General features: G+C 42.4%; 1 protein-coding gene across 5 annotated transcripts in view; it reads left to right on the forward strand.

The window, feature by feature from the left end:
* Window positions 1–17,998, forward strand: part of ARHGAP24 (Rho GTPase activating protein 24) — a 184,497-nt gene that overhangs the window by 153,690 nt on the left and 12,809 nt on the right. For 4 of the 5 annotated variants that reach the window (XM_084204109.1, XM_084204111.1, XM_084204113.1 and 1 more), the window contains 2 exons: window positions 453–575; window positions 12,190–12,397. In XM_084204109.1, coding sequence (XP_084060235.1) covers window positions 453–575; window positions 12,190–12,397 — 331 coding nt within the window. Of the gene's footprint in view, window positions 1–452; window positions 576–3,965; window positions 4,723–12,189; window positions 12,398–17,998 lie in introns of those variants that run through there. The other variant, XM_084204110.1, reaches the window with a different exon arrangement.

The raw sequence follows: 17,998 nt of genomic DNA on the forward strand, positions 1-17,998 counted from the left end.
TATCAAGTGTTATTGCCCTGAATGTGGCACAGTGTGTTCCTGAAAATAAGAATGGAGTCATCCCCACTTGCTCAAAGCACCCTTATCAGTCTCTGCATTTATTCTCTCCATCGTGGTACAGTAACTGCTGCAAAATTTCCAGTGCATGTATCAAGTTACAGATTAGTGCAGGCCCCTGTGGTTCTTGGAACAGCATGGGGCTGTTTTTGTTTACTGATGACATTTATCCTCTCATTTCCTTTTGGAAGCATGACAGCTTCTCAGTGTCTCATGGGCAATGTACTTACAGGACCTTCTTTTCATGCCATGTCTGTCAGCAAGCACTGCACTGCACAGTATCCATGTCTGCTTGCTCTGGAGCCGCTGCCATTGCTTCCAGCAGCCAGACTGGCAGGAGCTTGGCTGGGCACGGAAGCAAAAGGGTTCCTAAGTGCGATTCTCTTGTCTTGCAGGAGGAGACCGGGAGCGGATGACAGCTAATCATGAGACCTACCTCCTCATGGCGAGCACGCAGAATGACATGGAGGATTGGGTGAAATCCATCCGCAGGGTTATCTGGGCACCCTTTGGAGGAGGTGAGTCACCGAGGGAACATGCAGCGCTCACAGATGCACAAAGACTCACAGGGGCTCTTCTGCTATCTCTGAGTCGCAGCCAGGGTTTTGAAGTAAAGAGGGGAATGGTCTAGATATTTCCAGAAAAGTGGAGTAAACATGTTTCCATGCAGAAGGCTCAATTAAAAGACTTTGAACTGTCTGGAACCGCTTCCCTTGGTGAGGATAGCACATGATAGTGTGAGGGGAGGTTTTAAAGAAGATTGGTCTTGTATGAAATCAGCTTTCCTGCAAGGTAATTCCTTTGGTCACCAGCTGAAAAACCATCCATGGTGTTTCTTAAATGCCTGTTGGAAAAGCTGTCAGCAGTTCTCCTGGCAGTGACAGCGAAGAGCAGTAATAGTATTAAATAAAGCTGTGCCTCAGAATATTAGCACTAACAGTGTGGGAATTTGACTGGCATCTCCAATGATTTCAGTAGTACTGGGCCAAAATTTATCATTGGGAGTATAGTTGTCTTTTTAAAAAGCTCTCTTATGTTGAATGGGCTGCAAATTATTGTACTAATTTTCATCATTACTATTCTGGTGATAACATCTATATTATGAGTATGATTGATACTTTTGCACAAAATGTCTGTATGTTAATCAGTCTGTTCCTTGGAGTTTTCCAATTTCTAACTGAGGACAGAAATATTTTCCTGCACCTGTATTGCAGCAAATGATTATTGTTGTCTGCACATTGCTGGAAAAAAGTCAGGAGGACAGGATTGTCTGTGCTGTTAAACGATCAAGAAGTGCAGCTATCACTGAAAACTCTTTTTGCTGATTTCCTTCTTTTAACTGCTGGATAGAACACAGGAGGGAGGAGGGAGAGACTAATGGAAATTTTAAAGAAAACTTTTCTTGTACGTCACTCATCTTCCTTTGTGCTTTATTCAGGTCACAAAGTGTTTAGGAGAGGACTTTGGCCTCACTGGTGGGCTTCACTGAGAGACTTGGTCAGCTAGGGCCTGCCTGGCATCTCTGAAACATGACTGCCTCCTTGGCTTCTCCTGGGAAAATGTGCCTTGAAAAGATGGTGCAAAGCAGTCAGGTCACTGGCATCTGGTCCTTTACGTTAAATAAGTTGGCACAGTCCTGAATCTGGGAATGTAAGTCTTAGAATGCTTAAAAAAAGGAAAACAACATACCAAAACACCCCAAAACTCATGAAGTGAAAGGTTTATCTTAAAAGGCATGAACTGCTAGAGGTATATGGACTTGGTTTGGGAAAGAGAAGGTATGAGTAGAACAGTCTTCTGTAATTAGGCTAGGTAAGAAACCTGGTTTTTTATATAGCACAAAGATTACCCATCCCCATCTTTCTCTGCAGAAGGCAGGCCTTGTTGAGCTCCTCAGCATTCTCCTACTCCAGTCCAGTAGCAGCATAAGCTGCTGTGGCAGTAATAAATTTGGAGGCTTAGCAGAAGTGGATTTTTCGGAGAGTATCTTTGTGGGTTTTTGCACTTGGCTTCCTGCACCACAGTATCTTTCTGTGGCAGATGATAGGGAGAGGCAGCCTTGCTGTTCTCCTGCAAGTGGAGGTGTCTCCACGTGTCACAGGCAGGGAGCTGCCATTAGGTGAAACTAAATTCTAGCCCAAGTCAATGTACAGGGCTACAAATAGAAACCAAATCTCTCAAGTCCTGACCCTGTGCTTTCTTCACCAGCTCCTCATTTGCTTTTATAGGGCAAGAGCTATTTGTGATTTGCAGCTGGGAATCCTTCCAGCCACCAAGAAAATTCTCAGGACGTCATCATTGTTGCAGTAATTTTTAATGCCATTTACTGAGGGAGGCAAGTAAAATCCTACTGAGGATTTTACTTGCTGATTTGCATGAAACTAGAGGGGTGCAATCCTTGCATTACCTTTCCAATTCATTTGCAGTTAAAACACTTCCAAGTACGTTCTTACTTTTCTTTTGGGTTTCTTGAGCAAGTATACTGATTCAGGGTTGTTTGTACTGGGAAGCAAGCAGTTAACTCCCTGGAAAATGCAAAAATAGCTGGAACATAGTTTAGAGTGTAGTGTTCATGGAGAAGGTTTGACTGTGATAACAAGGCAAAGGCAGTATCCTGGGATGTGTCACCATTAAGAATCAAGTTTCCAACATGTCCTCCGTTTTATTCACTACTTGATAGTCAGAGCTATCTTAACAAGTAGAAGTAAATCCTGTTAACTCTTCTGTAATTATGAACGACCAGACACACTGATCTTTTTATTATCCTTGCTATGTGGATGTTGCTACAGCTGCTGCCATAGTCTGACTCTTCTTAAGACAGGCACTTCTGCCTTAAGATGTCTTAAGAGCCTGCCTTTATGATCTGTAGCTGCTGAAGTTAAAAATGGTTTTATGTATTAAAAAAGATACAGGAAAGTTGCAATCACATGATGACGACTAGCCACTAACAAGTAATTATTTGCAACACAACATTATTTCAGACAGTTGATTAATCAAAACACTCGTTTTATATCAGCATCCTGAATTTCAGTTCTTAATGGTAAACCACAATAGCCTGGTGTCACACAAGTCAAGTGCCACTTTGAGTAACATGAGAATTTTCTGGTTCTTTTAAGCATTGTAAGTAAGCTCCATGTGTGTGTGTGCAGCGGATGTGTACAAGCCTTGCTGAGCCACTAATATTTGAAGTTTGTCTGGCAGCAGGAGAAGACTCCTGGTACCAGAGCGAGGAACTCTGTTAAATAATTAACCTTATCATTAAATTGTTATTTGTTAACCTGTGCTGGAAGGAGAATGTGGGAGGGGAGCGGGTGGGAATCTGCTAAGCTCATCAGAAACAGGTTGTTTTTTGCATCAGAAGAATAAGGTGACTGTTGAAAGAAAAATCTGAAAGGGAAAAGAAATGTAAATGAGGCAGGGCATGTAATGCCTGTTTGCACATGAAATTCCCTCCCTGATTAGATTAAAAAGGCAATTTTTTACAGAGCCTGCAAGTAAGCGGGGAGGGAGGAGGCGAGAAGGAGCATGAGCATTTTAGCAGGGGCAGTAGTGTAAGGTCTGGCACCTCCTGCAGGAGCCAGGCGCAGCCTGCTCGCTCTCCCAGCCGCCGCACATGACAGGCACAGCCTGAAGTCAACTCAAAGTCACCCGAGGAGGCTCAAACCTGCGCTGCGGCTGCCGCGCCGCGTCCTCCCCGCACCTGCTGCACGCAGGCGGGAGCAGCACAGCCCTGCCGCCAGCCCTGCTGCAAGCCCTGCTGCCAGCCCTGCTGCCAGAGCATCCCCCGCTGCTGGCACGGATTCCTCAGCGGCTCCCGGGATCCTGCCGGCAAGGATGCGCCGCTGCCGCATTTGACGCGCCTCTCCCGGGAGAGCTCCCGGTAGTTGGAAGGCAGTAAAACAAGCGAGAAGCCCGTGAGAGCATCACACGAGGAGCTGGCCATATAAAAGGACTTTTGAGAGGAATCTGGTATGGACAAAGAGCCTTTTGGGCGAAGGGACTGATATTTTTGCTTCTCGGTTGCAGAAATAAAGGGTGCCAGCGAGGAGTGTTGTATCCTGAAGGATTCTTCCGTGGCCTTTTTGGTATTGTTCTTCTCTTTCCCCTTGCACACCGCACACTGCTGAGCTTTTGCTGTGGAATTGGAGTCTCTGCCACTCAGCCTCCTGTTCCAGCCGGGAGGAAAAGGTCTTTCTCCCGTCCGTCTGTGCAGGCACTTCTGTTTGAATGGAAGATACATCTTTTTGCTGAAACTCTTTTGTTGTGACATTGCATAATAGGCAGTTGTCTCACTGCAGGAAATAAAAGAAACTAAAGGAAATAGATGGAAGGAAATTGTACCCCAAAGCAAAACTGAAGCAGGGAAGAGAACATCAAAATCGTTTCAAGCCCTACCCAAGATCTAGAAGACCACAAATCTCCTAGCTCCAGAGGAAAATACACTATTACAAAAACTCCTCAGCAGTCAGTAACGATGAGTAATCGTGGTGTTTTGTCTGGATGCTGCTGGTAAAGGAGAGCTTTAGAGGGACGTGGGGGCTCTGGCCTGTATGATGCCTGAAGACAGGAATGCTGGAGTCCGCAGCCCAGGTGCCTTAGCAGCAGCTCCCTTCATTCCCAAAACTACTTACAGGAGAATTAAGCGGTGCTTTAGTTTCCGCAAAGGTAGGTCGGCTCTGTGCTGTGCTCTGCTGTGCTGGAGAAGCCGTGGCTTCTGAGGAGTCAAGGGGGCTGTGTGTGCCGGGGCAGATGAGAGCACCGAAACAAAAGGCATTAAACAATGCAGATGCCAACATTCCACGAATGATTTATTTACTCCTTTGTTCATTTGTTTGTAGCTGGCCGGCGGATACTGTCTCCTCTACATAATAGCCCATGAATGCAGGAATGAGGTGGAATGAGACAAGATCATTGCGGTGCCTCTGAGCAGAATTGAGTGAGAACACTGAGGGAATTAGACCTGCGATGCTCTGAGTTGCCTGTTGGGCAGAACATCAGGAAAGAGAGTTTATATTTGCATTTTGTCTGTGTGGGAGGAGGTAGGGAGAAGAGAGGGAGCAAAGCGAGGTGATCAATGTTTATCTGTGCAGAAGCTTGAGTCCTTGATTTCAGAGGTTTCTGATGGAATGAAGTGTAGCTCTACAATGCACTGTCCTGGTGCAAGTGCTGCATTGTTACTTCATCGCGCTGCCCTGCAGCCTGCATTTGCCTTTTTACCTGCTGCATTTTATAGCCAGTTTTATTTTGTATTGCACATACCCCTGTTGAAGCAGAGCATGGAAATACTCGGGGTAAGAGGGCAAAGAGGAGACTGGATGTCATAATATGTCAGCTGAAAGCACTGGAAGGGAAACACATGTCTGAGACAAAGATACAAGAAGGGATAGTAAGGTGCTAGGGCACATGGGATGGGTGGGGAGAAACTGTTACCATGACAAGGACAAAAACTTTGGGGGGAAAAAGAGGATGGATATTAGTGCTGTTTTAAAAGCTCTGCTGAACTGAGAAATCCAAGTGAAAGGGCTAAATTGTCATGTTCTTCTGAAGCATGAGAAATTATTTTACAAATGATACAAATTCTTATACAAATTCTGTCACCTTCTTCTGCTGCTCCTTCCTCAGCTGTTGCCCTGTGCTGCCGTTTGCCCTTTGCAGGACCACGCAGCTCTTTGCTCCCAAGCCTCAGCAGCAATGGAGTGACATCATTGCTTTCGAGGGTTGGCGAGCAGGCAGTCAGGGGCGATGTCTTGGAAGGAAGGATCGCAGCCAGTGAGGGGCTCACTGCAGAACTGCTGCAGAGATCAGCTATCACATGCAGCTGAGATAGCACTGGGAGCTGTTTGCCCCCTGTACCCCCCTCCCCAAGGCCCTTGGCGGCTGGAGTTCAATCTTGCTGGAGGCTGGCCAGGAGGATGTGGAGGATGTGCATGTGTATTGCATTTCAAGGTGTCGGTGTGAATTGGAGCTGCCTGTGCCCTGTCTATACCCTTAACTATTTGAGAAATGTTTGGAAGTTGAATAAAGGATTAACTGATAATTTTGCAGACAGTTGCCTTTGTGCCTGGGTACAGCCTTAGCTGCTCCAAGAAGAGCTTCAGCTGTTGAATCTTCCCCGATATGTTCTGATACAGAAACTCTCCATGTCTAAAACTCCCAAGTGAAGCAGCAGCACTTGGGGCAGAGGACAGAGCGATGGAGGTGATGCTGCTAATTTGCTTTCCTCTATATAAAATTTGTTTTGGTTGCTTTCTTATATACATTTTCTGTCAAGGCCCCTAGATCAGAGCTGTGGAGTGCTGGGGCATGCATTTAACTTGATCCATAGCCCATTGAAGTCAGCAGAAAGATTAACAGACATTAACGGGACTCAGTCAAGCCCTGACTATGGTGGCACTGAAACATTAGGCTAACTACACTTGTCTTATTAATTGGTTTACTGAATAATTGCAACTTCATTTGCAGATTGTATACCTAAGTATAAAAAAGGCAAAATTAGCCTTCTGTAAACCTAATCCATAATTGCATAAAGCAGATCAATTAGATCTAAGCTGTGCAGCATGATGCAGAAAATAAAATTAGCAGGGAAAACCACTGGCTAGTCACGAGAAGACGTATAAGAGAATCATGACATCATCTTCACCAATGATATCAGGTATAGAACCCTTCCTGGAAATCCAGATCAAAGTTCCATTGTGATTGGCACCAAAAAATTGGATGGCAGACTTTTGGGGTTTGGGATTTATGTCATAGGAGAAGTCAAAGCTCAGAGGGCAGCATCTGAACAGAGACAGAGCCAAGCATCTTTAACTCCAGCTTGAAGCAGATGCTCTCTGTTAAGTACCACCACAGGAACTTCCATAGAGAACATGCAGGGTCAATGGAGAAAGCAGTATCTGAGGAGGCATGCAATGTTGAGAACATTGAATAATGTGGCGAATTTGAGTAGACAGAGTTGTGGAGAAGGAGGTGGCATTGGCTGTGGCCAGAGAAATAGTGCAGGCTCTGATGTGATCAACTGTGACAAGTTCCTGGTGATGTTTTCAAGATTGTCTCCTTTCCTTCCCTGTATCTAATTCTGCTCTTGTATCAGAGTTGTTTTTGCAAGGAGATTATTGCGGTGTGCATATGTTCTAAACTCCAGGGTGGGAGTTTATCTTACTTTCTCTACTGCCAGCATCACACCAACTGTGGGGTTGGGAGAAGTCTTGAAGAGAAGAAAATTATTTGGGCAGGAACAAAATTCTGCTACCGCTGGATTTGGTGGGGTTTTTCCTCTCCTGTATTTTACACAATTGTGTAGAGAAGAAGAAAATACTCCCTGTCTTTGATCCACTCAAAACAGCACTTACTGCTGGGGAACATCTGAGCAGAAAGGTGATGGAAAATAATGATTAAAAGCTCTTTACTAGGTGTTATGTGGTCATGACGGCCACTTCTTTGTGTTATTGCAGGACCTTTGTTCCCAGCCCCGCTGTTGAAAGCCATTCATCTGATCTGTTATTTTGTCAGTGAATTACTGATGAAGAATTAAGAGCTGTTCAAAAATTCACATCCAGATTCTAAGCTGAGATCAGTTCCTTTAACCTTAACTGACCCTTTCTGATCAGTACAGCCCATGAACCAGAACTTGTTTTGGAAGCACCAGGCTCCCTTGATCCTTTGCTGCACGTGTACAGTTGTGGGCCATCTATGAAAACATCAGCCCTCAGTGCCTTTTGCTGTCTGAAACCTTTTGGCTCACTGAATGTGTGTGCTGTGGTGGATCTAGAGTGGCAGGTGACCTTTTTTTAGATAGTCCTAAAAAAGGTCCTATTTCAAGCCATTCCTTATGGGCAGAATGGCCACCTAGATTTTTCTCCTTTTTTCCTCCTGAATCAGAAGTCCATGGACTTTAGATGTGATGCCTTCCTATGTTCAGTTAGCTGAGGAAATCATTGACTAATAGCATTCTTAGATTTGAAAGCCATACTCTAACTGTGACTGTGTACCGTGAAAAATAAGCAGTGTTTCCACAGCTCCTGAGAAGACACATGCAGAATTTGCATACAGCACTGTGGTGTTTTTCATGAGGTTTTTGGGTATCTGTTAAGCATGGAAACCCAGTTTCTCAAAGTGTTTAGAAAACTTCTGCCACGGGAATGTTCTAGTTAATGAATAACTGCTCAGCATGCCCTTTACCAGCATGTGATTTTCCTCTTTGATGTTATGCGTGATCTTGGCTTAATTGGATATAGCTTTACAGACCTGCAAGGGCTCTCTGAAAAAGCAGTTCTGCTGATTAAATCTAATGACTGGTCAGAACTGGATCCTGTGCATTTCCCTGCCTGCCATCAGCCGTGGGGAAGCCAAACTAGTGCTAGTGCTATTCTGAATCTCATGTTTTCTTGTTGATTTGTTTCTCCTCTGGCATCCTATCCCAAGGATAAACCAAGCCACAGGTCAGCTCTTGTGTATCTGTGCGTTTCTGGACTTTGGAGATGTTGAGATTTAGGAGCCACTTGAGTTTGGATTAGAACATGAGTTATGAGGGCTCTCTTCTACTTCCTTCTCCAACAGAGATGTTCTTGTTTAGTTACTGTAGTGGAAATTTACTCCTAAGGAACAGCATTTGAGATAATCTCAGTGATTTTGGTTATAATCTAGTATCCATAACTTCCACTGTCTTTTCCTTTCTTCTTTGTAAAGGAGGTGCAAGTAGTTACCCATTACAGCTGATAGTGTTTATCATTTTCTCTGCCAAACATTATGGAACTGCAGTTTTCACAGGAATGACTTTGCTTCCAAATGGTCAACCTCTTAATGCCTGTAGACTGTCCATCTGCAGCATCTCTGTAGCAGTTAGCTGTGGCATGAGAGGGGATAAAGGCATTAGAGAGGGGCAGTGGGAGAAGGTATGCCTTTCCCATGAGACACCAGAAGGATGATGAGCCAGGTAGATGCCCTGGCAACGTGATGTGGAAGCAGAGTTGTCATGTTTCTGTCCCTTCTGCCCCTGGCAACAGAGTGCCTTTGCCATAAGGCATCAGCAAGTCTGTAACTTCATGTCAATATTTGTGCAGGCTTATGACGACTGATTCATTTCATGGCCAGCCACGTGCTGCCTGGTGCAGTGTTCTATGTTTGTTAGGTGGAGGAAATGCTTCCTTTGGAGAATCTTGTTCAGCCTACACTTAAACACCAACCTAAGCCTGCCTGAGATTAATTCCAGTGCCAAACAAATTGAAAAATAGTGTTTAATTCCAATTACAGACATCTTAGTCCTTTCTGGTTACCACCTGTTTTTAGTACATTTTGTGTTGTGGTGCATCAGCAATTTATAATACAGGAAGGGGTTTTGCTCCCACTGCACAAAATGCCCTTATTCTGATTTTATTCATTATCTATTAGATGTGCTTTGAAAACCAATTTTAAAATAAACAACAACAACAAAAAAAAAAAGTCAGCATCAAAAATGTATTAATAGAAAGTGATGTATTTTGACTGTAGTGTCATTACTAATAGGAGTTCCAAAGCACTCTGGTCTAAGAACTCACTCTCTCCTACAAATGGAAGATGCAATATGCACATTACTGATTAAAGAACGTTAGCGTGGTGAGAAGAAGGTATAACCAGTAGCAGAAAGCTTATTCCTGCTAATTGTACTGTCAGTGGGCATGAAGTGTAGTTATGTGTACATTCTGGTATAATTTGAATATCCTATCATATTTTGTTTGAAAAGAGACAAAGAGTCTTATGTTTAAAACCAGGAAATCTCATGCATTCTTGCAAGGAGGCTTAGGCTGTATGCTCATAGGGCAAACTGGAGTAGGATGGCCCAGTCTTGTACCTAAGAAGAAATAACCCCCAGGAAACAGCTCTGGGGAAGGGACCTCGGTGTCCTGGGGGACACAAGCCAGAAGTGGACCTGGCAGCAAGGAAGATTTGACAGCAGTCTGGGCAGTATCAGCAGAAGCAGAGCTAGCAGAAGGAGGAAGGTGATTAATGTCTTCTGCTTAACATTTTTTAGACCATATCCAAATATTATATCATTTAACAAACAAAAACCCACCAAACCCAGGAGGTGGAGATAATACTAATGCGAGTTGATCACTAAGGGGATCACTAAGGGGTTGAGGAGCTAGAACACTTGCTCTTTGAGGAGAGGCAGAGAAAATGGGGCTTCTTCAGTTGGCAGAAGGGACAGATTGGGGGGCACTGGAGTGCAGCCTTCGCATATATTAGCAGGTTTGAAATCCCCAGAGTCTCATAATCACACAGATTCCTTAACTGACTTTCAAGGGACCTTCCTCCCTAATTCCACTACTTTGAGAAGGAGAGTGTAGCAAGTGGAAGGACTTGAGGATTTTCTTTGTGCCAACCAGCTGCAACTCTTAACTTGGAAAAATACAGGAAACACCAATTAATACTCCTCCCATCCCCATAGTCAGTTTTTAGGAGTTTAGGAAGGTATGCAATAATTAAGAAAACATTAGCATACTTAACTCCTTTGCCAACCTCAAGGCCCCAGACTTTGTGGATACTACTTCAGTCAGTATTCTTCTAAGCTTGACTCTGAAATTGCAAAAATTCCTTCTTTAACTGCTAATTGTTGGGCTCTGGGTTTTGTACAGCATGTACAAAAGGAGAAATAAGGAGTGACTGTGTGATGTTCATTCCCCTTACCTACTGCTGGTTTTGGCATCCCCAAGTGTGGGTACCATGGAAATCACAAAATACACTGCTCTGCATCTCAAAGATTCTCTGGATGTCTTAGCAGGGCATCATTTACTCTCTCCAGTTACTTCCTCTGCTACAGTAAAAATAATTGCTTTTAACCACAAACCTCAGACTTTCCATATGAGTTACTTGAAACCTGCCCTACATCCTTGTGCATTTGCAAGGCAGCTGTCTTACCTACAACTGAGGTGTAAGTTACCTTTTTGTTAAAGGAAAAATGTACACATGAAAGGTTACCCGGATGGATGCTTCAATCGGAATTGAAATATCAGGGTGAATTAAGTTTTTATGTCAAAAGCAAGAGCTGTCTTGCTTAATTTTGGGCTTTTTTTAGAAAAGCAAACCAAAACAACAATGTTTTTCTTGTTGAATATTTTATATTTTTAAACCAGCAGGAACAGTGTGCTCAGTAAATGGCACAATTTGCTGTCTCTTTTTTTTATATACTTTACAGTGTACATCATTGCAAAAGCGAAGTAGTCATTTGGTCTCTAATTTCTGATCGTGACTGCCTTAGAACTATTCATTGTCTTGCTATATATAGAAATTGAATTGCCTTGCTTCAGCCCCAGTACTGTTCAGCAAGTGGTGGTCTCAAGAGAGAGCTTCCAGCACAGATGACATGCCTGAACATTATTGTGCTGCTCTGCACTTTGAAAGGAGAGGCAAAATAAGCTGTAAAGAGTAGCTGTTGTTCCAGTGGTAGCACTGATATCCTCAAATGAGGGTTCAAATTAATTCTGTCCAAAAACCTCCATTTTCTTCTGTGCTTAAGGACAAATTCAGGTTTCCTGCAGTTCATCTGATATATTTCTCCTTTCATGTCAGGAACGTCTTTTTGTACACAAAATTTATTACTGCTAAAGCAGATGGTGACAATGCAGTTGGTAATATGTAATGGATTTATCATTGTCTATTTAGAGAACAAAATAGTAATTTCATTTAGTAGCAACAAAATTCTGAGTTATAAATATTCTTCCCTCCATGTCTACAGATAATGTTTATATGTCTTTGGAACTGATACAGGAGGTACTTAATAATTAGGCATTAACCAAAAAAGATGGACTTATGCATGACTTTTGGATCAGAAGTTTTATGACAGAAAATCCTGTTTGTGTTATTTCTGTGTTTTCTATGCCTGTGGTCTCACAAATAATTTAGTGGGTTTTTAAAATAAATGTTCAAATGTTTAAATAAGTGCTCAGATGTTTTTGAACGTTGTTGGAAAACATGTCAGCACTGTATTTCCAGAAGAGTATCAATGGTGAAATTGGGCATTCTGTTCTTAAGAAAGGAGTAGGTTAATTGTCCAGGCATTTAAATGACCTGCAAATTGCGTGGCTTGTAAACAGAAGTGTGGTCTCCTCAGATGTGTTTGTGATGCTCAGCTGAGTCCGAGTTCTCGTTTTGGTGCAGGTATTTTTGGGCAGAAGCTGGAAGACACTGTGCGGTACGAGAAGCGCTATGGGAACCGCCTGGCTCCCATGCTGGTGGAGCAGTGCGTGGACTTCATCCGCCAGCGGGGGCTGAAGGAGGAGGGGCTTTTCCGACTGCCTGGGCAGGCCAATCTCGTCAAGGAGCTGCAGGATGCGTTTGACTGTGGAGAAAAGCCTTCTTTTGACAGGTAAAACCCTGCAGCTGTTCCCCACGCCCTGCAGCCAAGGCAGGGCACGGTGTGCTGGGCTGGCTGACCCACAGTGCTGTAAAACACATGGCAGCAACAGATAGAATGACATGTTTTTGTAGGTTTCTCTGTGTGTTTCCCATTACTGCTCTGAAATGTCTTCTTTTTTGTTCTGACTTTGATGTCTGATTTCAAAGCGTTTCTGGAGAATTTCCTTTTGTGAAAAGTTGGTTAGGAGAAGTATTGCTAATGTTTTGGCTTAATCAAAAATATCTGGATTGCCTTGATCTTAATATCATTTGAAATGCAGTGGTGATGCTGGCATTTAGTCAGTTCTGCAAAGGAAGAATTTCTGTTATCACCAGTTTCAGTGTGTTCTGTTACCTATAAAACTGACTGGAAGGGAAGATACTTTCATGCATTTCTTTATAATTTTGGTCTTTGGGCCTTTGGTCTTATAATAAAAGTCACTCTGACCATAAAAACAAACCTATGTGGTCTTGAGGGTCCAGGTCTGATTTGTGTTCCAATATTTATGCAATTTTACAGAGTTATTGAGAGTTTCTGGGCCAAGGAAAACCTGGTCCTGTTCACACAGCTGGGTATGACTTTACTCTCCTGTAAGTAATTGTGGTCTCCTGTGATTTTTGTACTGTCTTCCTGCAAGCATTGGCAGCAGTAGTCACATATCTGGAGTGTGCAATCAGAGAAACAGAACCAGTGCATTATGAGTGCCAAATGGACTTTTTAACTTTGACCAAAATTAGTATGATGGTCATGAAATTCCAAGTGAAGAGACTGTTAAAACAGTGGTTGTCCTCAGCATGTGCCCTAAGTGACATCCATAAGTGACATCACACTACCAGAATGGCGTTGGCATGCTTCACTGCAGTTGTGGGCCCAGTGGGAATTAGGAGGAAGAGGCAGATTGCATTTATTATGTGAAACCTTTGTCTGATAGCAATCCAAGTAACAGGAAGGAAACTGTAGCTTGATCTTTTAGTGCAAAAACATGCCATAATTCAAACCTGATTGCTGGAAATCATTTAGGTGCCTCCATTCCCTGTTCCTGTGAAGTGAGCAGATTCATGAAGCTTGAAGGTTTGTGCATCAGATGCACAGAAGGCAGACACCTGTAATGTTCTTTCATCTCCAGCAGTTTCCTCAGTCCTGACCCTCAGTTTAAAAGAAAAGTTAAGAATTTATAATGCTCTGGAAAAGTGACTTGTCTTCTTGTGAGGTTTATTAGTTTCTCGTTTGAAGGTGAGTTAGGATAATTGATGAGTAAATGTCTTTGTGGAGCCAGAGAACTATGGGAAGCGACTGTCTTAGCTGATAAATGTTTATGGCATGCTCACTCACTGTTCAAATACCATGAAACTTATTTAAAAATGGTGAAGAAGCATCTACATTTCCTTACTTGGACACTATGATAAATATTACGGATAATGTCTGTCTCTACCAAAGGGTAGGCGAGTGGCAGAAACAAAAGGTTATTTTTTCTGTGCCTGTAAACCAAATAATTGTAGAGGAAATGCTTAAGAAAACAAGCCATCCTGAACTGTGGGAAGATGATGTACTGAACACCCCACTGAGAGGTACAGCTTGAAGGAAGTGCACAAATGCTAACTACTCCAAACAAATGAGACCAGGGCTCAGCCGCACTAATTTTTTTTCAAGGTTATCTAGCAACATCTGTAGCACAGACTAATGAGCCCCATGAACAGGTATGCTGGCTGAGCTTTAGCAGATGAAAAGGAGAAGAGATTTTACATGCTACTGCTGTGAAGGATGCACGTAATTTCTACTCTGGCAATTAGAAACAGCAGCAGGAGCTGCCTATAAATCGCAGGTCCTGCAGTTCTGTTTCTGAGGCTCAGAATTTATAGAACACTGACCTTGTATGTCTTGCACAGGGTGCTTTTCCTGTTTACTTTTTCACATTTGAGTTTGGAGAGGTGTGATTCAGGTGTAGCAGTGGTTCAGAAGTCAAGCATAAACTCTGCTTTGATCTCTGCATTGTTTCCATTGGGCATCTGCTTTTTTCCTCCAAGCTGTTGTTTCATTTGTAAACTCTTGAGGTGAAGTTCATTTCACAGTAGTACTTGTGAGTAGAGTACCTGTGTGATGACCTTGGTTTGGGGCAACTTTTCATTGTGCTGAACAGCAGCATGGGCTCTGGGTTTGATGCAGCTTGTTTGGTAAGCGGAGCTCTTGGAAAGTGGCCACAGTATGAAGAGTGCTGTAGAGAAAGAAAAAACTACATACATTAGGCATCCATGCTCACTTTTTCTTGTGAACGTCTAGATCCACTGTGTTTAATATGTAATTAATTACACGTTATTTTTAGCCAAAAGTCCTATCAGGCAAAATCCACACAGGTTTTCTCTATTAATTTACATCAATAGTAATAAAGATTTTTGCAGTTCAAGCAGAGCTGACATTTTTGTTCCTGGGGCATGGAACACAATGGAATACAGGTCACACTTCCGTGGCGGTGCTGGGTCACTGGCTCTGACAGGGAGAAAGACTGGCTGCTGTCAGTGTTGGAAGTAACACAAAGAGCTGGTGTTTGAGAACTTTGTCACTTTCCACTCAGATTTTTTCCACGTGCAAGTGCATGTTAGTCAGACAAACATTTCAGAACATGAGAGACACATTGAAATATGTGTGTAGGCTTTATTTTTGTGTGACAAATTGCTATTAAATAATTCTTCTTTTCTTTATGCCTTCATAGCCTATTCATTAAAATATGTAACATAGAATAAAATACAAAACCAAAAGTAATATCATACACCCATGGTTAGTACTCCTTTAGAATGTCATCTGTATTTTAAGATGGTTGCACACTTCACCATGCTGGTGTTGGGAGATAGAGTTCAGTGGCACAGATCTGCTCTTTGCCCAGAGTTCAGCTGCTATCCACGGTTCTGTGGAGCCCCTGTCCTTCTTTGTTCCCTCTGGCCTTCCTGTCTGCACCCTCCTGGAAGAAAAGACCACAGAGCAAGCACAACCAAAGCAAATAAAGCAAATTAGAAACAAGAAGGGGAATAGCTTCACTCAAAACAAAATGCAGCCATATTTTGAAACATACCAAACATATCTGAGAAATGGTTGCTCTCATGTGAGTTAGGAGCTAGGTGTTCCAATACTGAAGTCAGTTATAAAAAATATAGTGGAAAGAACCTCCACTTCTTAATTTTGATCTTATAAGGTTGGAATAAGATGTTGCTGAAGAATTGTGTTTGAGAATGGAACAAGCGTCCAAAATTTCCAGTCTCATGGACTGAGAAAATCCTGTGTCTCGTGAAACATCCAACACCACAGGCCCCCTCTTACAAAAAGTGGAACACCATCATTTCTTGATGGTCAGTATTGGAAAGGTGAGGTGCAGCTGCTGCAGCTGAAAACTGCTGAGGCCTTTCGTGTGAAGAAAAACACAGCACCTCAAAATTGTGTGTCAGTTTAGAAACAAAAATCAATAAATACCTCACTCCCTCTGAATGTATCTGCACATATTGTGAAATTTGCTTTAAGGAGCTAGCTGTGCAATTGGGCAACCACTCAGGCTTGCTACTATTTGAAATATCCGTGGTATTTGCAGTACAGCTCCACCTCTGTGTAAAATTGCCCCCTCCAGGGAATCCATTTTCTTCCCCCTTGGGGTATTTGCTTCTCTCTTCTTGTGTGGCTTATGTTTTACTTATAAAGTCCCTCATCTCCTTTACAAATCATACTTGTAATGACACAAAGTGAATTATGACCATTTGTTCTGTGAAATTAGCACAGAGAATATGGCACTGCATAAGGAAAATTGCATAAGGATTTGGTCTCCAGTTTTTACCTCGAAGGGGTAGAAATTGGATTTCTTTTTCCATATTGCCTCTTTTCATCTGCTGTTCATCACAATTACTACCAGATGACATGTGAGATAAGATTGCTCAGGGAGAAAAAATATTTGAAATGTCACTGAAACAAATATTAATAAAAAAATTAATGTGATTGATGTGTGTGGCTTGGATTTTCATAACTATTACTTATGAACATAGTGCAGTGGTTCAGAGAGTTTAAAAGTTACATAGCTCACATGCCAGCATTTGTGTGCATGCACAAGAGAGAAGGAAAGCACATAAATGCATATCTAGCAAAATAAAGTCCCTAATACATTCTCTTATGGGTATGAATTGCTCTAAAAAAGGAAGAAAATGTTACTGCTCTGGTCACCATTGCAGTCAGCTGAGAAAAAGGGTGCCTAAGTTGGTAGTATGTGATAGCTGGCAAATGCTTATTTACTGGAGCCAAGTAATCCAAAATGTAAAAATGCCCGTTCCTAGAGGCATTTAATCACTGGAATTGTTGAAGCAAAATAACACAGTGACAAGGATGAGGTGAGAAGGAGCACATGCACAATTTTTTTTCTTCTCCAGAGGAAGAGAAAAATTTTAAAAGAATGTTTTAAAATTTTAGTGAATGCTGGAAATGGGACGTGTCTCATTTGGGCTGCAGTCTGCATTGTCACTGTGCAGATGGCAAGCAGAAAACACTGGTTGTGAAAAGTTGTTCTTTGTTTTTCAGATCCAAGCCTGTACATAAGAATTTGTTTAGAAGCAGATAGTTTCCCACAAAGAAGGGGCTTCATATGCCTTCCTACTGGCAAAGTGCAGTAATCCCTTAAACTCCACATTTTTATGTGAAGTCTACTCGAAAGTCTGTTCCTGCCAAACACAAATGGCCTCAGGCCTGTGAAAATTCCTGTTTGTTTCTGCTGGATCCAGCCTTTCTTCCCTGATCTTCCCAGTCTGCTCATCAGCTATGCCTCTGGACCCACTTCCATGTCCTTTCCAGTTTCAGCCCTTATTCTAACCAGCTAACAGAAATAATCACTGCATATGGCACAACTTAAAGACCCAGTCTAGCAATTAAATACTCATTAGGAGATATATCTAGTGTGATGCAAGGGTCATTAAATCAGTTTAATTGGTGTCCTGTTGTGGTTTTAGTTGGGTTTGGTGTCCTCAGAGTGTTTTTAGTTACTGGCAGTGAATGAACATTTGTAGTTACTTTGCATAAATTTCAGCTTCAGAAATGGTTGGTTTGTCAGCTCTGATTAAAAAAAAAAAAAAAAGAAAAGCCAGCTATGTATTTTATTTGCCAGTGACCAATGATTTCTTAGAGGGCCATGGTCACCTTTAAGAAAGGATGACACTTTGTTACCATGTGCAGTGTCTGAGAGAGTGGTTTTTTCGAGCAGTCTTGAAAAAAATGGGTTGCAAAATTGGTGGCTTTCTCTTCCAGTAAACATGAACAGGTAGGTTATTTGTTGTGGGTTTCCATGTTTTTACATATGCTTGCAATCCCTGAAGAATATTGGAGAAACTTTACCGTTTTTCTGAACAATCTATCAAGAGAAAATAATTACCAGTATATTCAGTTGAGCTGGTAGGTCTTTTTCCTAGAGGAAACCCAGCTGTTTCTTAGACCTCTGCCCACCTTACCTGAAAGCACTCGTGTCTCTTTAAGGATCTGTATTTTTTGGAAGTAATTTTTAACATCCTTCCCCATAGAGTTTGTCTTTTTCCTTGTCCTAAATTGCTGTCTTCA

This window comes from Fringilla coelebs (genome assembly GCF_963513975.1).
Source record: "Fringilla coelebs genome assembly, chromosome: 4".
NCBI classification, from domain to species: Eukaryota; Metazoa; Chordata; class Aves; order Passeriformes; family Fringillidae; genus Fringilla; species Fringilla coelebs.